General features: G+C 37.5%; 1 protein-coding gene across 3 annotated transcripts in view; it reads right to left on the bottom strand.

Annotated features, from left to right (window-relative positions):
- Positions 1–22,907, bottom strand: part of LOC126874834 (uncharacterized) — a 318,734-nt gene that overhangs the window by 16,098 nt on the left and 279,729 nt on the right. For all 3 annotated transcript variants that reach the window (XM_050637322.1, XM_050637321.1, XM_050637323.1), the window contains 2 exons: positions 2,534–2,679; positions 151–408 (listed from right to left, as the gene is read on the bottom strand). In XM_050637322.1, coding sequence (XP_050493279.1) covers positions 151–408; positions 2,534–2,679 — 404 coding nt within the window. The remainder of the gene's footprint in view (positions 1–150; positions 409–2,533; positions 2,680–22,907) is intronic.

Here is a 22,907-nt window from a genome sequence, read left to right as displayed (position 1 = left end):
GATCAACCAGAAGATCACTAGAAATTCGCGAAGAGCAGAAAGATCAATAGAAACTCAACGGTCGTCGAAAATAAATTTTCTTTACAAAAGCGTCTTTACAAAACAGCAAATTTTTCTTCTAAGGGAGAAAATTATAGCAAGAGATCTTACCTGGTGGTGTTTCGTCGTTGCACGATGTAGCAAACTCCATACGATCCGGTGTCTTGCAACCGATATCTAGTCGATAGCGACACCGTCCTGGATGAGGTGTCGACGTGACCCTGACATCTTGAACCTCAGCAGCGTTGACCATTGGTTCACCATCCACGCCCAATATGTCCTCCGCTTTGTCGCCATTGTGATTGTGTAGCACAGACACAATTTTGTAGCGGCCAAGGTTGGGGCACTGCTTGGTAATTGGGTCTGGTGCTGGAAAAAATTTATCGATTTCAATTTGCTGCTACTTGGAGCTGCCATTTCTGTTTGTTACGTTAACTGATTTATCTTACTGACCTGTTACTCAACTGAACAACATACGCAAATTGTTCCAATCAATTTTACTCTACTCGCTATTCTCGTAGCTGGCATTTATGTTTGCCAGATTGACTAGAGTACATGAACCGGGTTCATTTACTTTAGTCGAGGTTAGATTATGTCGAGGAAAATATTGTGTTTACAATGGCAGAAATATTTGGCCACCTGACTTGGAAAACAAGTTGACGTATAGAAACTGATTCATTCATTTCCGGCGGAATCAGCCAAGATAGTTCCTAAAATCGTCTCCGTGTAGAAGAATGGGGACGTAGACGCAAACATCGTCGAGACGAAAACGCGGTTGGCACAAGGAGGAAGTTGCGAACGACGGCAGCTTAACAATCGATTCGCCAGCGACTCCTTTACGATCGTGCAAAAGGATCATATGCCGAATCCGTCGTAAACTCAACCCTCGACGGAAGGCAGCACAGTTTCTGTTTAAGCCGATTACGCGATTCTATAACACTGACGAAGACAGGGGTCGTTCCCAAGGACGCGGAATTTATCGTGACGCCATTCAACCCATGTCTAGACCTTCGCCCGAAATTACACCTCCATCGTGTTTACCTTCGTTTGTCCTCCGAATTTTACACACCACTCTTATTAAGTCTGATTTATTTATTGTTCGAATGGAAAATTAGAAATTGTAGCTAGGGAATTTCGGATCTATTTAGACAAGCTTTCACGTTTCATCTAAAATTTCATTCGTATCAACTTTTCTATAATTCAATACGAGAAAAGTATTAACTTTTTTTTGTATTCGCATCGTCTATTGTTTTAAACCAAAGTTGTTAGCAATTAGGCACAGGGAATTTCATTACGCTTGGCTAGAGTCAGATTTTGTCGAAAATTTCAAACGCGTCTAATTGAAATACGCTTAGGTTACGAATGAAAATTCCCAATTTTACGATAACAATAAAATGGAAATTTTCAAATGTAAATAACAGGAACAATAAATACATTTACCACGTATTAAATCAAATTCCCCGATATTGCAAAACCTCAATAAAACAACAATAAAAAATGGGAAAATAGCAAATTTGTCTTTCTTTGTAAAACCGTGCGCTTATTTAGCAATTTCAGTAGAAGAGGGACATTTATCCTGGCCGGAAACATGGCCAGCCATTGTTAAGACGTTATTTATCGATACACGTGTAAAGGATAGGAGGGGAATAGCACGAATTCTCGCGATATAATTTCATCGTGTTTCAAGAGTGCTCCATTGGGAATGCGATATCTTCCCGCGTTTACTGTCATATTTTATATCCTTTCTAGTTCCCTTTTGTTTCTATTCCCCTCCTCCCCCTTTTTGTCTATCCTCTATACCTCTTTTTTTTTTATTTTGTCTTTTGTTTTATTATTTTTTCTCTGGCAAGTTTCGACAGTGAAATATCACTTTTAATTCTAGCAGTCGGCATTTTTATTTTTCAAGCTCAGCAAAACGAGAAACTGCGACCGTGAGCAACGCGTTTTCCCGTTTCCCAAGTCGCAGCCGTAATTAATATCCTGTTCGATCTGTCAATTAGGAGAAACTAGGCTCTCGCCGATAAATAGAAATTTCGATTTCTCGGAAAAAATCAACAGGTCTGTCTTTTTCCAAAAAAAAGTGTAAAAAATTCGAGGAGAACTTTCACGTTGATGAATGAACGAATGTTAACGAACGTTTCCTCTGTACTACATAATCGTTGGAAACTTTTTGAGTACTTTCCAATAAAAAGTCATCCGACCTCTATCGAGGTTTGAAATGCTTGAAATATTTGATTAGAAGAAGGTTTAAAAAATTAAGTCCAGATAATAATCGTATAATATAAATTTCCAAAATTTCTTCAGGGTTTTTGAATTACTGTCGCTGGCAAAGACTCGTACCAAGAAAATGATAACAAACAGAAGAACAATTCTAATTATACAGAAACTTATTTGTAAAGAAAGTGTCGAAAATAGCGGCAGTCAACGCGAGTAAACGTCGGGGGGGGGGGCGTTCACACGGCTGAGTGTTAATAAATGATCGTAATTGACTTACTAATGAACGTCGTGTACGGCGTCGAGTGGGAGTTGAACGTACTCGAGTTGCACACGTCGTCGGGCTGCTGGCTCCATTCCGACAGTTGCAATTCTATTATGTGGCTATCCCTTCTGTGAAACATCAGGCACACATAGCCGTTCGTGCTGTAAAAGAAAGAAATCTTTGGTCAGTATGACAGGAATATACATTACGACGTATCATTACATTAATTAATATTATAATATAATACAACTATAACATGATTAATACACTCCTGACGGTATAACAGTAATATACTATTATCAAAATATGGAAAGAAACAGATTTTTCTGCGGATGCAATTTTTTTAATGAACAATGCATCGTGTCCATTTAGCGGGATTTTATATTTTTTCATTTGAAAAATGATAAAAAAAACAAATTATTCTCAAAAGCATACGGAATATAAAATTAGAAATCCAGAATTGTACTTTGCCTAATAACTACCTAACAACTTATCTTAAATACAATTTTCCTGTCCTAATAACTTAACTAGAATCTTCCTGCTGGCTAAAGCAACCCCTATTCAAACTAGGGGGGGGGGGGACGCAGGTGAAATTTACCAACTCGCAGGAGGAAATTAAAAAAAGGGAAACTGGAAACAAAGCTCGAGTACCAGTGGCGCGCACAATATCGCCGTAATAAAATTACAAGTTAATATAACCCTGGAGGCCACGAATCTGTAAATAGCGGGGGGTTGGGGTTGTTCCATGAAAACGAGACACGTATAATAATCGAGCCAGTAAGCCGTAAAAGCCGGCGGTGGACGACAACGGGGGGAGAAATCGGTGGTGGGGATGAAGAGAGGAAAGAAGCGAATGGGCCAGAGGTGGAAAACAAGGGTAAAGGATCTTAAATCTCAGGCTACTTCCGTGGTCGGGCCAGGATTAAGATTTTATTTTATCAGGACGTTTCTTAACGAGGTTGCGTTAACTTTAAGCGTAATCCCTTTACGGCTCGGTCCCCTCTTTTACGACGAAACGGTGAAATCTGTACTTGCAGCGAGTTCATAACGCGAGACATGCGTTTGGTTCTGCTCTTGTTTATTCTGCGACTTTGTCTAGATGCGAAGAGGTTAAGATTGGCGGTGGAGAAGCTTGGAAATGATTAACCCCTTAACCTACGATTTACGTTTGAGAATTTTGGGCCGAAAACGTAAACAAGCTATTACATATTATATCATATATTATATTTGGCCCGATCATCGTACTACGGGATATGCCCGTAGTTGTAGGTTAAGGGGTTTAAAGGATCAAATTGAATTATTTAATATTACATATGTTATAATATATTACATATGTTGTAACGTATTATAAAGTCCAGAGAGATTATTCAAAGAGGAGCCTTATTATAAGCAACTTCATCGTTAAACCAACTTAAAACCTTGATTAATGTAAGCTGACCTTACATCAATTAAAGAATTAACAAATTTCCATAAATAAGCCATTTTAATAAAAGCAATCTACCAAAAATCTGGCCTTTAGCCATATTTCCCGCGGCTACAACTACAAATACAAAACTACGAATTCCTTCAGCTCTATTTCTCGAAACTCTGCAAACCTGGCAAAGTTCATCCGCGCAGTACCCAAAGAGTATTCTCTTTCAGTTGTTTTATTCAAAGCTTCATCAAACGCGTTCACTTTGTTACAGAGGCGACGAAGAGGGCGTTAGGTACTCTCGGCTTGCGAGTAACTGCATTTTCCTTACGACCGGCAGCACCATGAAAACGGACATAAAGTGGCGCGTATCGGTATCCAGTAGCACATGAAACTGGTGGCTCGCGATCGAGAACACGTCCCGGATTTTCGGCTTTATATCCCCGACTTCGTTCCTACGGCCGTGTTCCCGTGGATTATTGTCATGGCGACAGATCGCCTTCCGGTTCGTCCACTATACTTCCGTGCGTATGTTAGGAAAACGGGTTTCGGATGATGATCGCGGTCCATTGATTTCTTCTCACCTTTTATTGAGTTTCGCTCGTTGAGTAGCAGCCAGGGGAATACGGAATTGGCGAATCGCTCTTCGAGAGCTGTTTCACCAATGCGATATTGATGACGGGTTTTCGGTTTCTTTTTATGGCTCGATAACCTAGATTCGCGTAGGATTATTCCCGGGAATAAATTCCATTTATGAGTTTTCCTACGAAATTGTTCTAAATATTTGATATCGGATAAAAATTGCGTCGCTGGTCAGAACTTGACGTTGATGTTTCTTCTATATGAAACATTAAATATCTCTAAGCGTCGATAGAAAATTTCAATTTTTTGATAATATACTTCATAGAAAAACTAGGTTGTTTTAAATTTGATCGTGAGGTAACTCCTTTTTAATAAAATTACATTATATATGAAATACAATTTGATGTAAATTTCGTAGCTTATAAATTTGTTTTCTACTGATTTAATTCACGTTATTATTAATATTAATTTTTATCGTCGAATATACCGATATATCAAAAGATATTCATAATTTTTAGTACGTAATCATTAAAATAGACGATTTCTTTAAGAATTCGCTTGGAATAAAGCGTAAACACGAAGAAGTGGAGGTCGCTGGAAGAAAAGTCAATTTAATTAATCGAGTTGCCAAGACGGCCATTTACATTCTAGCTTCCTAGAGTGTATCTAGGTAAGTCTCGAACGGTGTTACCACTCCCCAGGGTGCAATGGCGGCTTCTTACGGGCTTGTGTACATTTTCAAGCCTCTCCTCGAGTAGCAAGCACGAGTGTAACGGGATATAATCCCGTTTTCGCTACCTTTCGTGACTACACTTTGCGCTTTTCGCCTCCTGAAGCCTCCAATACTACCGGATTTCTAAAATTTGCGCGAATCATCGGCAGCCATATTGATATTAACTGTTCCAATATTCAATTTTGAGGTTATCTTCGACGAAGAAATTTTTTCTACGCGAATTCAGTGAATAGAGAACATGGAATAATTATTTTGGAACATTTTAATCAGTTAAGTCAGTCGATTAAAGTAATTTAAAATAATTCGGAAGAAGAAAGGAGGAAATTACTTTCGACGAGATTTTTCTGGGAATCTCGAGCACGGTCATTAATAATACTTTGCTTTAATTAATTAATTCGGTTATTTCGAGTAGCTCGCGTTAACAACGAAGTTTCAACCACCGGAAATTACAATCCACAAACTCCCCCGGTGACTTCATCCCTTATTCGACTCGGTAATCAAACTTGGCTTGCAGGTTAAAAAATTCAAGGCAAATTACCGGAGAGAGGTAAAAAATCTCCAGGAAGGAGAAAGGAATTTGAACCGTTGAAAGACTCGAATCTGCGATCTCAAAATTCGTGTCAGGATTTTTATTTGCCTTCGAATTTCTTAAAAGAAATATTTTATCTTCAAACTTTCCTTAAATGTCGCTATGTACATCGATCGAACGGTGGAATAGAAATCTTTAAAGAAGCATATGAACATTGGAAAACTCGAAATTACAACCCTCCGAACTCGCATCCAATCTTTATTTACCTTCGAATGTCTGGGAAAAAGGATTCGAAAATTAGTACCGTGATAAAACGCGAATAAACCGCACGAGTAAAATTTCTTCCCCTTGATAACGCTCTTTCGAACAAGCAATTCCCATAAAGAAACCACTCCCGATCGTAGCAACAACGATTCCAATAATTTTTTTTTTTCGCTCGCGGGAGCCTCGTAAAAACGGAGGTAAAAATGGTGGGCGAATTCAATCGAAAAACGTCAGCCAAAAATGAAATAAAATTCCCTCTCCCTTGCCCTACCCCAGTCACATATTGTCGTCGTTCCGGCGGGCCTTAAGGAGGTTACCAGATGCAGAAAATCGTCCACGGCTCTTTTCCCGTGGCATCTCCAGTTTCCAATCTAATTTATGTCTGGTCGTTAGACGATTCAATGAAAGGAGCACGCTTATGCGGCCAATTTGACGTGCACCCTTTCCACCTGAGGGCCTTCCACCCTTCTGCAACTCATCGTTCCATCTGTTTTCCTCTCCTCTGGTCTCGTATTCCCTCCAGATGCTCCTCTTCGCCAAGTTCTTCCATTTTCTCCGCTCTCTTTTCCTCTCGTAGTTCTCTTTTTAATTGGAGATTTTATTGTTCAGTGTTGGTATATGGATTTTGGTGGTTCTTTTAGGTTAGGTTTTATTTCAGGTTAAATTATTTCATTCCTTTTTAGTTGGCGGATTTGTTAGGTTAGGATTATTTTATAGGTCTTTTTATTGGATTACCGAAGATTACTTTTCGAGGGGCAAAGTTCCTTACTCAAGTTTATACCTCGTTCAGGCAAAATTCGATATCTCTTATATTTGATATTTGTGGGTCTGATGTAATTAATATTTCGTATTTTACATTCGATATTCGATTATTTGATAGATTTAATATTCGTTATTTCTTACATTCGGTATTCGTTACGTGACAAATTTGATATTCGTTACTATTCATCAGCTCATCGCGTAATATTTAGTTAGTACGATATCCATCAAAAAGAAAAGATTCACGCACCTCCATAACAAGAGCAATTTACGTATCCTTATATCTCTTCTTATTCTCCATTCTGTACCTTCATTTCCCATCATCGACGTTCACCCCACTAACCCTACGAATGCCTTTCTTCTGGCCGTAGCTAACTATTTTCGTGACGAAGATGCATCAAACAGCGTGCTCCGTGGAGCGTGGCTCACGCGATATCCGGCAGATACTGCGGCCGCAAACGCAGCCGCAGGCTCGCTGATCGCAACCCTCCACGCAGTAATATCGAAACAAACGAGTCCAGGACAGGGAAGATCGTGGAAGATAAGCTGGATTCGGCATGAGACGACTATGGTTCGGTTATCGTTGAGTTACCGACAGTTATTATATCATGTTACTTCTTGTGAATTAGGATGGGGACTAATTGGGGACGTCGAAAGCAGTTAAAAGGATGCTCTTTCGCATTTTCATTTTGAGGAGATTTTAATTTTAAAAGGGAAACTACCGTTTTGGTAGTAACAACAGGTGCTCATTTTTTGGGCAGATTACGCCCATTATACAGGGCGTTTCATAGCACGTGAACAATTTCTATGAAGGTAAGCCGTCGCAGATCATTGTAACACGAATGTGGCTATAGCTTTGGAACATGGTCAAATAGGAATCTTTTTCATCGTTTTAGTATCCCGTGCCCGATCCTCAAATAGGTCCTACATTTTATAAAACACCTTGTACAAAAAGTAGAAACGTGGACCGTCCGCTTATCAACTTTCTTACAATTTCATATAGTCTATAGGAATAAGTATACATTGTTATAGTTTAATTAAACAAACTATGAAATATATATCTGTTATTTCTTAGAAAAACATACATATCCAGCTTTTCTGAATCATTCTGTAGGATACTAAGAAACGAATAATCCAACCAACGAAACTTCCCAATTGTATAAAATAAATCAAACTCTACGATCACTATTCGTAACAATACCTAAACGAGTTCCTTATCCACTATTCTTCTACATTACACTACAGTAATATTCCTTTTTTTCTCCTCACGATATCACCGCACTGGCCGCGTTTCTGTTTCGACAGGCAGCCGCGCCATAAATTCCCGTTTAAGCTCGCCCAGGAAAGCATCGTTGGGAACGCGGCTTGTTAAATCACGGAGGACGGGCCGCGCGTCGTGGCATCGCGATGCATTTTCAGGCCAGGCTCAGAAACTAATTGTAAACAGCGAAATAAATCTCGCGAAGGGGGTGGCACGCGCAAAAACTAGCCGCCCCGAGACGGAATAATGATAACAAACAACGGCTACGAGGAAGAGATTAGAGAAGCTGGTGCCGCGTAAATATGCCCCGGAGAGATTTATGAAAAATAATATTGGCTAGCGATCGGCTTCAGGCTCTGTGAACCACCTGAAAGAGCGCGCAAGATCCCATTTCCTGTAATTCGATTATTCCTGATTTAGGAGAGTTTACTTGTTTCGCTTTAAGCATGATAAAGCCTTACACGATAATTAATTACGAAGTGCATAATTTGAAAAGTATCGCGTTTGGTTCATTTTCATCGAGTGAAATTGAATGAAATGTATTTTTGGATCCTGCTATAGTAATTCCATTATTTTTGGTTCGGTAGAATATTTCTTGTGTTACGCTACATTGAAGTTACAGAGAACTGTAACATTTTATTTCAAAAACATTTTCGAATCCTTATCTGATATGCAACAAGTGTACCTACAGACTGGTCAAAATCTTTCCAACGAACTTCAACTTTGACAAAATCTGCTGTGCGTACACCTATAGGTCCTTTCAGAACTTATCCATCAAACTTCAATAACCTATCGAGAAAAGCTGCATGTACTCCCATGATAAAAATATTCAAATATTACTATGTTACGCAAAACCCATATACTTGGATGAACTCAAGGATACTTCCCGGGTAATAACCTAACCTCAAAAGCAACAAGTGTACCTACAGGTTGTCTCAAAACTCTCCCCTCAAATTTCCTCCAAATACACGAAAAGATTCCATAAAATCTTGTCACCGTAACTCCATAAATTGAGAAACCAATTTCTATAATTTATTCACAAACGCAACAAGTGTACCTACAGGTTGTTCCAAAAGCATCCAAAGTTATCGCAACCCAAAAATCGGTGCAAAAAGACCTGTAGGCAAGGAGCTATAAACTGAAGGACGTGAACGGAGCCATACATCGCCGGTAAACGGCACGTTCGACGATGATTTCAGCACAGGAACCTGTGCAGCGTGGCCTCGCTTCCGGTCGCTAGATCACCGGTCAACGAGCAATTTTCTGGTCGATTGACCACCGAAACGTCCAACTTCCAGCCAAGTCGATCTCCGCCGACAGGAAGAGACACGCTTGTTTACCCCGTGACTCTCACTCTCTACATACGTTCGTTCCTTAACCCCATTCCACTAGCCGAGGGGTGGACGTGTCCTCCGTATATTACCGGCCAACTACGTGACTCGAATCTTTTACGGTGAATTTCGAGGGTGGTTAGCTATTTCCAGGGACACGCGGCTCGCGTTCAGTCAGACCGTCGATCTTTTTCTCTCCAAGTCGAGGCTGAGAAGGGGTGAGTGTCAACGACAGGGGCGTGTTTACGTTGGGTCATTGGCGAACGAGGGATGAGTGTTTGTTTTGAGAGGATCGAAAATACGGTGGGTGGTCGTTAAAGGGAAATTGGAATTTTAGGTGTTTTACGGGGTGGCTTTAAGTGACGCAGATAGGTAATTATCGAAAGTGATGTAAATGTTTCTTTAGTATGAGCTCCTTTGGATCATTTTTGTAGTATTAGTGGATAAAAATGAGCAGATAGATGGTAGATCCTGATTGTACAGGAAGTTTTGTTTAGGTAGGTTCTACTGATATAATGGGCTGTTTTACGAGACTATCGTTAGGAAGATTCTAGTGACATTATGGGGATTTTTGTGTTACGACAGGTTTTCTTTTCTCATTGGAGTACATTAAATAAATTATTGAAGAATTGAATAAATTGAATAATTGAAAATCGTTTAGATTTCTAGATATTATTAGATCACTTTTATTTTCATTTTATCTTGAAACGTGGAATTGAAATTTGATAGATCAATCGTCAGAAATAGATATTTTATTTCATTTAAAAATTCAGTTGAATGTTACCAAAAGGTGTATGCAACGTTTATCGTCCCCTCAAAATTTTAACTGGCACAACCAGCATATTTTAGAAATTCCTACTCTACATTCTATTTCCTGTTGAAATAACTGTAACCATACTTCTCGCAGACGTATAGTATCTCTCTGAGGAAATGAAGACGTTCGATGCATACATGAATTTGTTGAAGTAAAGCGCGACCACAATACTGTCTCAAGGAAAGAATAAGAAGAATTGCGACAAAATTTGAAATGAAGCGAAATAGAACAGCTCTCGACAAAATATGACATGGAAAGATAAAAATAAAGCGATACTAGGCTAAAAGAATAACAAGATTGATTTTTATATAGTAGAAGAAAAACACAATTGTAATCTAAAATGAAACGTAAAGCTCTTATTAAATTCTAATAAAAAGTTTTAATAAAATAAAATAAATTCTAATAAAAAAAGGAAAAGTACCTGTAAAATATCATTTCAACAATTTTTCCTATTTCAATTTCATTCGAATCTTTGCGTGTGTCTTTCTATAAAATTTTTTAACGATGTAATTCTCAAGCTACAGGCTCCCATCCTAGTAATCACAGAACCGACTTCATCCCTTCGTTCTCGAAACGGTTCGAATAATTTTCGTTGGTTAACCGAGCTATCTGGAATGTTTCCCGATAGAACAGCCTGGAAAACCCGACGAAGCTGGATATAATCCTCGATCCCACGAATGTCCAACATTCCGTCAGGTATTCGCTGAAATCGACTAGCAGCGCTGCCAACACCGAGTACAGACCGAAATTATCCTTATTACTGAATGATACCATTCCATTTGGGGATGCTGACGAATCTCTAATGACGAGGTATGAGCTCCTACAATATAAACTCGTATGACTGATATGTTTAAAGCTCTCCAGAGAAAATTCAAACCTACACGTCTATCCAACCTGTTTCTCAAAATTCAAATGTTCTAAATTTACTTTAATGTTTTCACGCAGGTTGTATTATTCTATGATATAAATAAATTTATTTACCATAATATTAGTAAAAAATTACAGTTGGAATTTATTATTAGATGCATAACTCACCGAAGATAATTTTCCAAAATGATATAAAGATCACTTTCAAAAACGGTATGCATGTTCAAAAATGCATACTGCATGTGGCGGAACATTCTAAAAATAATCCTTAAATATTCCCTAGGGTTCTAGGGACATTTTGCGATATATTACAGTATATTAAAAGGTTTAATGGTATCGACCGGTTTCCTTAATTTTAATAACATAAAAGTGAGAAAGGAAAGACGAGAGATATCGGCGGAAAAACGAGATGCCCGGGGAATAAAAGGCGAGAGCACGCAAATATTGAAAAATGGAAGCTGCTGAGATGAAAAACATGGAGGAGCCGGCTACATAGAAAATATTGAAAAGTACAGCGCGCACGAAAATAAATACAGAGTACACACAATGGATAGCAAAACAACAAAAAATAGGAAAAAAAGGGAAAATATACACATACACGTATGCACGGGAAAAACAAAGAGGGAAACAGAATAGAGGGATGAGAAAAGCTATAAAGCAGAGAATTGCAAAATAGGAGCTGGCATATTGCGAGTATTAAAGAACATGAAACAAGGGCCGAAGGATCGAAGGCAGAACGTATTTAAAAAAGAACTAGATAATGTTGTAACAACTTGGGGGAAACCAAAAAATGAAAAGATAAGAAAACCCGTAATATTTTGCGACAAAAGGAAACAAAGGAAATATCGATGTATCCCGTTTCTTTCTTGCAATTTCACATGAAATCGATGCTGTAAAGTCGACTAAAATAAGAATCGCTAGATGACAAAAAAGAAAAAAAGAAAAAGAAAAAAATGAACGACAATGGTGGCTCTGATGCCCCGTATTCCACTCCAAGATTGAACACACGTATCGGAATACGATATATCGATCGAATTAGAGCGTCTCCCCGCCGTTTTCTCTAGTTCCAATTAAAAATAAGCTAACGCAGTATTGTTATTATTATTATTAGTATTATACATGTCACAAAGCCAGTGGGATAATGATACAGCTGCAAACAAGTAATTGTTCAGAAGAGGAAAAAAAGAAAGAAATATAATCTTAGATCGGAAGTCTGTTCATTTTTAGTACCGTATTGACGATAATAATATGATTATTTTTGTAATACAATAAGAATGTCAGTTAATAGATTGGTAATCTTGTTACTTTTCATAAGGGCTGCTTTGTGTATGCATATCATAAGGATGATTATTGCACTGATACGAAACAATGAGTTAAAACGGAAACAGAGATGAAAGTCGGGTCAACCAAGGTGAAAATTAAACGCGTCGATGGTTGCATCCACGGCTTCTGTTCATGCCTGTTTTGCAGCAGCCTTTCTATAGATAAATTACTAGATAGTGATATTTTGTAGACGGCGTTGACGCTAAGGAAATTGCACGTCAAGTTTACACTAAAAGTGGCGACCTTCGATGCGTGATCCTTAATCTAAATTTTAATTGTATTCTATTCTAATATTAAATTGGATTAAATTTTACGAAAGCGTTCAAACACTAGTAAATGTCTTTTATGAATTTATTATTATAATAATATATGTAAATATGTAGTTCAAATATAGAACAGTAGTTTTCTTCTTATTTACGAGGCTCATATGGTTTGGGTAAAAACAATGGTAATTTAAAGAATATTAAGTAAGAAAAGACTTGCGTCGCCATGGTTTGACATCCATTGGCGACATCTACGCTTCTTTACGTATTCTTTGTTCTTTTATAGCGTTGTCGGTGTTTTCTTAATGTTCGGTTAAGTCAGGATATTTTCTGAGAATTATTCTCTCTTGGACACTTTTCCACTAGGAAGATTAGAAGCTTGATGAATACCTAGGAAAAAGTGGATGCTATAAGAGCGAGTTATGGGTTCATAAAAAAATGCCCCAGATGAAATTGGGTTGATTGCAGAGAGAAAGACCATTTCTTAGCATGATACTAACAGCAAAGTATTATTTGCTGAGAAGAGATGTAATGAAGGTGAAATAAAATTTACTAGATTGAGGGACTAGAATATGAATAAATGACAAGAGTAATTTCTTTTGTACATTTACCTATTCCGATAAAAAAGTTTCATTTTTTGCAGTTGGTTCATAAAAAGTCAGTTACGGTTATCGTTACGTTTCATTTTAAAAATGACATTTGTCACGACAATTAACCTAATAACTGATAAAATCCAGCATGGATTATCTTTCAAGCTTAGAACGGCGCAACAAACTAGTGAATTTTTCTCCTAATCTCCCTCTTTTACGATAAAAACTACATTTATCATGCAATAGCGTCATTAGTTGATAAAATCTAATATGAATTACTATCCTAACCTAAAAATGTCACTAAACAACACGGAAACAAATGATTTTTTCATCTAATCTCCTTTTCTAGTGCAAAAACGACATTTATCATGCAATAATCTAATTAGTCGATAAGATCTGGCGTGGATTACTATTCTAACCTAAAACCAAATCATCGAATCGATTCTTTTACTACAAGAATCCATATTGAACCAACATCCTAACCTAAAACACTACCTAAACATCACCCACTTTAAACAACCGGTCCACTGAATTTCCATGTAATCCGCGCTCCGCTCCAGAAAACGCAATCGCAACTTCACGTAGAAACAAACAAAAAAAAAAAAAAAAAAAAACGTTTCGACGAAAGGGTAGAGCGATGTGTCACTCACACATGTCCTCACCAAAATACTCAGCCAACAATCGCCCATTCCACTATCCTCCTCCAGCAACCTGCAATCGCGTTTATCCGTGAAACTATCGTTTTTCCGTTGAAAAGCCTGTCCCCGAAATCGTCTGATTTTTGCCGGAGCAATCTATTTACACGAACGAAAAGCGGTCAGTGTCGGTGGAACCGACTGTTTTTTTCGCCGGCCAATCATCGTTACCTGCGCGAACGCATCTGGCCGACGTGACTGCCCATCAAAAGCGTTCTTTGAGGCAGCACGGTTGCAATAAAACCCTTCAGGGTTGTCGAGTGGTAGTCGCGATCTAATAACCAGCCGGCGTTTCCCTGGTTTTTTAAAACGCTGCAGGACGATCCAACTCGAGAGCGAGAGCTGGCTAGCCGGCTTCGACAGTTTCAAACGCAGCGCCGCCGCATATACAATACATACACCTCGTGCACTCGATCAAAGCTTCTTTTTATGCATTTCACCTCGGTCCATTGAATCAAAAGCAAGGAGGATGGGGACGCGAGTTATGAGTCAGCTGGACCGTAAATAGTCCTCTCTTTGTCGTTTCGGGGCGAAACATCTACGAAATTAAACGAGGATGGAGTGTGTGTATATGTGCATGGTGACACGTAGCTTTTTAAGCATAATTGAGCATGTGTCTGATGCAAACAGGCGCGATTTCCTCGTTCCACTTTGTTTCATATCGTACTATAGGGATTTTGTTTCTCTCGGCCCCCTCCCCTTTGTTCGTTGTTACTGCTCTTCTTTTCTTTTTTAGTTTCTCCGCGTTCCGTTGGATTCGCCGGTGTTTTTGTAGGCTGCCTCGATATATATCCGGCGGCTTTGTAGCCTCGCGTTCCAAGTATCCGGCACAGGCTCTGCCGTTGGCGTTCATCGATTTATGAATTCGTCCGCGATACCCGAGCGTAGATGTTTTTTCGCGGCAAGCGTGATATCGGCGAGAATAATGTATGGTTGGCGACACTGTCGCGCGTTACCGCGGAGATAAATGTTAGAAAATGGCGGAAGCGAAGGGTCGGGATAGAGTGCGGTCTCTGTGCTTGATCGGTTCATATAATATTGCGAGTGGTCTTTTACTTACTTGAAAAAACAAATTTCTACGTAGAAAGTATTAAAACGAAAAGCTTCTCTAATATTAAATATTCTCGAACGACGATCATCGCTCTCTATACAACTTTTAAATAAACTTTTACAATACCCTATAAAAATAGCATCTTGCATAAACATGCACGATCCAAAAGTAACTAGAAATTCCCTAGAACCATGCAGCTCTATTGGTATTTTCGTGGCTTCGGATAGAAGCGAACGTAAACAAGAATTTGTTCTCGATATTGAGAGTAATTGTACGTAGACAGTGACATTCATCAGGCAAGGGTTCTTCCGCTACTTTTTGCGCGGCAAATCCAACGGAATTCTCTCATTACCACAAATGAATTACCTGCCAGCAACTTTGCCACGATTGCAAATTTCTCAAAGGGATTTATTCTCGCGGTTTCCGCTGGTTACCGCGCTGTTCCTTTTTATTATTCCGTGTACGCGACCTTAATGGCCCTCTGACGCGAAGAAAGAGAAGTAAAATACGAGAGGAAGGGAAAGGTGGCGCTTCTCATTGTTAGAAATCAGCTTGCGCGTTTCCCTTCAGGCGATCCTATAAAAATATATAGCGATCGTAAAAGCATTTGAAAGAAGCTCGCGATTATCTGTTTACTCGTCAACTCGTTTCCCCCTGTTCTTTCTTTGCGACACGTTCTTATCGTCGACGTAGTAGTTGCATCTCGAAAATCTTTAATGATTCGCCGCTTTAAGAAATAATCTTGTTCCATTGTTGTTGGTTTGTTAAGTGCTCGAGTAATTTTCTTCTGCACGAGTTCTACGTTTTTGTGCGTTTAGCTTTTAACTTGTATGAGTGATTAATATGCAATTGAAAAAAATATTCTATCGCTACGAAACGAAGGTTCTTTCGTAACCAATAGTCGGCTTACCCATAAATATTAGAAATTACAGAAACCTTCTTTTTTTAGTTCTTCTGCATAAGCGGAAAGAACTATTCAAATGCGAAAGAAAAATAAAAAATATAGAATTGTGTAAAAATGAAAAAAAAAAGAAAAGAACCACTAAAAGAATCGTAGAAAGCACTGTATAACTATTAAAGCAATCTTCGTTCGTAACCGGTAATTATCTTACCCATCAATGCCTTAAAAGATTTCAAAAACCTATCTCTCTTTTCCATGTAACAAAGAGCGAAAAAAGTATTCAATTACAAAGCGAGCTACGAAAATGTAAAAAAATGGAAAAATAAGCGCTAGAAGGTTTGAAAAAGAAAATATTGTTACAGGTACTATTAAACCGACCATCGATAGCTCAGAAAATTTCAAAAATCCTTTCATTCTTCTCCACAGAAGCCAAACACTATCAAACTATATATATATATAAAAAAAAAGAAACTAGGAAAATATATGGAGTATAGAAAAATGTATAATAACGTGTAAAACCGTGGGAAAGTTTTGGGAATAAAAAGAACAAGATTTACGAGGGAAACAACACGTTTATCCTGGTTGTCTGAAGGCGGGGGCGGGACCGGAAGTCGGCGTGGTACACGTAACAACGTCGAAAGCGGCCTCTCCAAGAAATAGATTCCCGTTTCGTGGCCGCGTCGAATCGAACGAAAGTTTTATGCAGCGCACGATGCTCGTCGACTCGATATACAGTCGCGATAAGAACGTTTCTCGCCGATAAGAACGCGTCTCCCTCCTGTTGCACCAGCCACAGGGCTCGAACCAACGGGTTCGCGATCGAGTCCGCCATATCGATATCTCGCCCCGGGAATATTTATACTGGCTGACCTCACGTTGCCTCTTTTAATTCAATAACCTCGACACTCGGCCAGGAAAATGATGAAAATCTTTCAACTACGATTTCACATGTTATTTTTCGATCTTTGTTAATAGGTCGTGGATATCGATGGAAATTTAGATTTTTATGATAAAGAACGTGGCAGAAGTTCGTTTTCACCGACTATTATAACGAATATATTCCATTTCATATATTTTCACGTGTTATACGTATTCTGTGCATTTCTGCATTTGTAAATTAATTTATCTTTATTAGACGTATTTTTCAAATCACCGTCGTTGTTCAAGATTCATGGCATAAGAGTGGGGCTCGATCGATAAAAATTCCACATAGAATACGAAACTGACTATTTTTGAAAAACTCGTGAACCGGAAATTTCTTTCATACTGGAAATGAGAATTTCTGCGTGAGATTATTCATTTTAAGACATTTTTATGATCAAACTCGACACACCGTGTAAACTCGTAATTAATTTATGTTTGCAATATGTTTTTCACCTTATTTATCGATGCGCGTAAAAAATAAAAATTGTTTTATTACAGAGACAGAAATTTTGAATTGCAAAACAGTTAATCATTTTATTATATTTAAAAAGAGAATTGCCATCGATTCGATGGAAATTTTATAACATGCATATGTAATTCTAGAGTATAATCATTTTATGGGGCTAGTGGTGCGAATAACCAATAAATTGTTTATGCGATTGCATGAATTACAGATCAAAAATCAATTTCAATAATGTCTAACTTCATCCCCCGGTATATTAAGATGAAAATTACGCAAAATTCATTTTTAATATTAGCCCAATTAAAAATTTTATATAAATTTGTATCGTTCCTAGAAAACAATTTTCACAAGTTCATCGAATCTTTTATCGTATTCTATGAAATGTTAAAAAGATGATATACATCCATTCTATGATATTTCCAGTGCATTTGAATTTTTCAAAAACAGATTGAGGAGAAACGTCTTGAAATATTCTTCTTATAGAGAAGTCCTTGATAATATTTTATCATACGAAAGAAATTGAATTAATTTATTCTAGGACGATAGAAATATACCGAGGTGAGAAGAAAATATCAATTTTCATGACACGAAAACTCTTCTTTAAATGACTCTATAAAATTCATTTAAAAAGAAAAGAAAACGTCAGAAATATTTAGATTTGAGGAAGAAATAATTTAATTTTTATAATTTTGGAGAACAACGCCTTTGAAAAATGAATTTTACAAAACGGACTAACCTCTGAAATACGTACAAGTAGTATACAATAACAATAGAAAAATTCGAACTAGCAAACTGCTACGTTTCATTTTTATTTAGTAAAATAAACTATAAATAGTATAGGAAAATTCTACTTTAAAAAATGTCAAAGAATCACAAATGCTAATTTTATAAATATTCAAATTCCCTCAAAGCTAAATTTCATTCCCATCTTTCACTCCAAATTGCAAAATTTCACCTCGATTCGATTATCCCATCTCTCAAGAAATCTCACTAAATAACACTCCTTTTTCAACCCTAAAAGACACCCCAAAACAGTGTTCCACTCGTCCCCATTTAAATGGAGCGGGCAAAACGAAAGGCAGAAGCAGTTTGCAGCAAACGGAGGAACCGATTCAACAAAGTCTCCCGCGACGAGATTCGGTGGCCATAGAAACGAAAGCTCCTTTGTACACAGCGTTGCGAAGGAATGCTATTCTCTGTCAGGGACAGGGAACAACGATCATAAATATCGCGAAGGAAGGAGATGGCCGAGTTGAATATCGATCGTGGCGGTCCCGTACAATGGCCGTCCGAATATTTATCAACGCACAGTCGCATCCGCATCCGTGAAACTCACTAGGGCCTGTGTCTCTTCTAACAATTGCATGCTAACCAAAGGTTCATCGTTCCAGTTGCTCCTGGGACTATTTGTAAAATGATTGTGGACAAAAAGGGGCTGCGAGATTTACAGCTTCGTACCTTCGGAATTTGAGTACTTGAATATTTGAACTTGGCGCGCCAACTTAGGGTTCGTCGATTTTGAAACGACGTGTAGAATGACTATGGAAAAATAGGGGCGAGGAAAATAAGTTTAGTGCCCTTAGGATTTTGACAATTTTAGAATTTGAGTATTTGAGTCTTCAGAATCTCTGAGAATCTGGTCCAAGTACTACAAGCATTCGAATACTTTTGTGAGTCTATTGGACAATAAACATCTTTATATCCAATATCTTTCAACTTCTTCAAACCTTCTCAAGCGGCCCGCCTTTCCAACTTCGCCCTAAATCCATAATAAAACTAAAAGTTGATAAGGCTTGTCCAAGTTGTCAAGAGAAGAACAACTAAATGCACCTGGCCATCCCGAACAGACTACAAGCAGTACGTACTTCATTAGCGTCAAGCATTTTGCATAAATTACGGTGCAGGCTCGTAGCGGAGAATCGATCGATAACTATAGCCAATAAAAGATCGATAAATCTTCCAGTAGAGGATTCAGAATCGAGACGAACGACGCTGGAAAGAGTTGGAAAGAAAAAAAAAAAAGTGAATTTGCAATAATTTACCGCGAGGATATCGCGCTGCATCCTGGCGGTTATTATATACAGGAGTGGGGATGAAGTTGGCGTGACGGGAAACCATTTTTCAGGGGCGTCGTGGCGGGAATACTTAGCAACTGGCTGACGTTTTAATCGATCTGTAAATAGCCCCGTTTTCGAGACATCGCGGTAATTACCGAGTCGCGACCACGACAGACTTCGACGTCCACCTGAGACACATCATAGCGGATCGAGCGAAGCTTTAGGGTAGAACACTTAAGTTTGGGTTAATGGAGAAAGTTTTTTGTCGAAGGTAAACTGACTGGCGATTGTTGTTGCTTTACCATTCTTCGCGAATGGGATGAATTATGTTATTTTATGCAAAGGACAAAGGATTTGTAAGATTTCCTTGGTTTGTCTAATGTCATTTCAAATATTTAACATTAACATTGAAATACTAACTCAAACAGACTGACATTCAGGTACTAAGTCAGACATGCCAATACTCAAACAGTAACATAAATATATTAATACTCAAATACCAATACACATAAAATATACTAACACTGAAATACTAATACGACCTGAAAATACTAACTCGTACTAACTCGAGTATTACATCAAACAATAATTTAAAGATGCTGGTATTCGAGTAGTAATAATACTTAAATATTGACTTAAATACTTGGTCTTATCGAGAAATTCTTGAAATTTCAATTTCATGAGACTTTTCATTTCTAAAAATTGATTGATCTTCACTGAACAACCTTTAATTATCGAAATTCATAAAACCACTATACAAAATACAGTATTCGTGTATTGAAAAGCTGCACAATGTACACTTGCACGATTGCAGAAGTAGCAGTAAAATTTCTTGAAACGGAAACCTAGTGAACACGACGAATGTACCTGGGTATCGGTGTTCATCCCCTTCTGAAAGGAGTAGCGGGGGTGAAAGTGGATCAGTAGGGTTGAATAGAGGTCCGAGCAGTGAATGAGTGCCTATAGAGTGCAGTGTTTCGAGGGAAAAGCCCAAGGGCTGGCATTTAAATAGCTCGAAAAACAGGGTTAAGTCGAGTTGCGATTAAACAAACTAAATAAACCTCTCGTGAAACGTCCTTTTTATTTACATTTGCTTTTCGCGACATTTTATGCGAGCCTATAGTCGCGTACGATTGATCATTCGTGAAAAGAAGAACATTTTTCTTAAGAATTTTATCAATCGGTTGAAGCAAGGGACTGAAAGATTGAAATTTTCCGAAGAATCGGGAAAGAATTTTGGCAGTAAAAATTAAGATAGAATTGGGAAACCTCTAGGAGCCTTTATTGCAATTTGATTGATATTTTTCATAAAAGATTCAGTTTTTAAAAAGTTATATGGAGTAAATGAAAAGTTAGTTGGAAAATTGAAGTTTTATAAAAAATTGAAGAAAGCATTTTGAAGGAAAAAATTTAGATAAAAATTGGAGAATTGCTACAAGCCTTTTGTACCGTTTAATCGATTTTTTATGAAAAAAAAAAACAACAATCTTTTAAAAGGATTATACCCAACAATTAAAAATTTGGTCTGGAACTTAAAATCTTGGAAAGAATCGAAAGAAATACTCAAGTCCAAGTAAAAAATCGGAAACTCTTTGGAAAAATATGCTCGTATTCAATCTTCTCAGTGTATTTCAGTTTTCAATATTGGATCAATTACATAACAAGGTTATATCGATCAATTAAAAATTCAATCGAAAGATTGCAACCATTATGAATGATTGAAAGGAGTTTCAAAATATTAATTCCATAAAATTACACAAACTAAAATTACGGGACGAATAATTATCGAACTCAGTAAAAAAGTAAATATTCTTGATACATTAAACCAAAGATCGAAGTATAAACGAAATTGAAAATATTCCAACTGATATATAAAACTGTGCAAAGGGATGAAAACGCAAGTTGTGTTTAATTTGATGAAAGCTCGTCGTAAGGAAGAGGTTCGTTTAAGTTCTATTACAGTTTAAACGCGAAGGAAAATTTTACCCCGATACAAGTTAACATTCGAACAAATTTCATCTCTTTTTTTTAATTATATTCCTCAAGTATATATTCGTTCGATGTTTAATTAATTCCGCGTACGATTAATTGAAATAATGATGTTTGCATTACGTAAAATCGTTGATAGCATAGGGATGGGGGAATTAATTATGCGCGTTACAGTCGAATTAATTGTGTTGTATAATGAGTAACGATTTACGATATGAATAAATCATTACTGAGAGAGAGAGAGAGAGAGAGAGAGAGAGAGAGAGGAATATTAAAAGAGGAACAGAATTATCAACTTTCGTTCGGTTGGTATTTGTCTTCGTTTGATCAAGTGAATATTCTGTTCGGAATTGTATATCGATATTAGTGTTCATTGTGCTTTAATTATACAATATTTCCCGGGTTCGATTCACATGGCGTAGCATCTTTCGTTTTAAATAATTTATCTCTTGGTATTTGCTATGTTTAAACAATTTTATACAGTAATTTTGTGTGTAAGATAGCAAAAAGTTATATTAGTTAATTAATAATATATTCTTCTGGCGATAAATTTTGACTAATGCGCAGAAAAATCTTTTTCTCAATTATTCATTTTGTTGAAGAGTAATTTTATTTAAGAACAGATTTAAACAGGTCTACGTCAATTTTCCTAAGTTTATCTTATTAATATTAATTTTATCATGCCACAGTAATCTAAATTTTTCCATTTAAAAAAGTTTCCAATCTTTTTCTCTAACCTCACATTAATCAAACAAAAACAAGAAATATACCGAAATCGCAATATGATTAAACATTTATATCGATATTTATTTCATCCATAGGAGTTTTATAAATTTTCTAATTTTACTTGAATAACAATTTACCCAATACAAGAAATTACTTTTTATATAAAAGAAAGACGATATGGAAAAATGAATTTTCTTTAATATTACTTCGGAGCAATTTTTTCGACGAGTTTCAAAAGACCCGTCAGTATTTCTGCGTACAAATCAATCTAAATTCGGAAAAAATCGACTGCAAACATTCCCAATAAAGTGCACACAATACTTTTCATTCGCGATTTTCGGGGCACTCGAACCGGCAGCAAAATAAAATCTGGCGCGACTCCACCCTGGTGAAAAAAAGCCCACTTTCCCGGTAGCTTCCATCGTGGTGGCGGTCCCTGGAACTCAATTTTTCACATCAACACCCATCTGCAGCCTTTTTTCCACGGTACGACTCGATCGAATCCAGTCGCAGCCTAATTACCATCAATTCCCCTGCACTCAGCCGGTCGTAACAGGCGGTCTAATTCAATTTTACATCACTTACAACAATGCAGCCATTCCATTCATCGTTATAGATCGTTCGTTTCGATCCTCCATTTAATAAGCTGCGAGACAAAAGGAGATACGATATTGTGATGTTGACTCTGGATTTTAATTAACAGCCACGATGATTTATATAGGTTACTGTCGTTCAATTCCAATATTTCGACTTCATTGTCTGCACTTCAACATTGATTTATACTACCTGAATCCTAACGTTCAGACAAAATAATACAGTAATGGAATATACTAGTATTCAAATACTAGTAGCCCGC

This window comes from Bombus huntii, chromosome 16 (genome assembly GCF_024542735.1).
Source record: "Bombus huntii isolate Logan2020A chromosome 16, iyBomHunt1.1, whole genome shotgun sequence".
Lineage (NCBI taxonomy): Eukaryota > Metazoa > Arthropoda > Insecta > Hymenoptera > Apidae > Bombus > Bombus huntii.
Note: the sequence above shows the minus strand (reverse complement) of the source record. Positions and strands in the feature narration are given on the sequence as shown.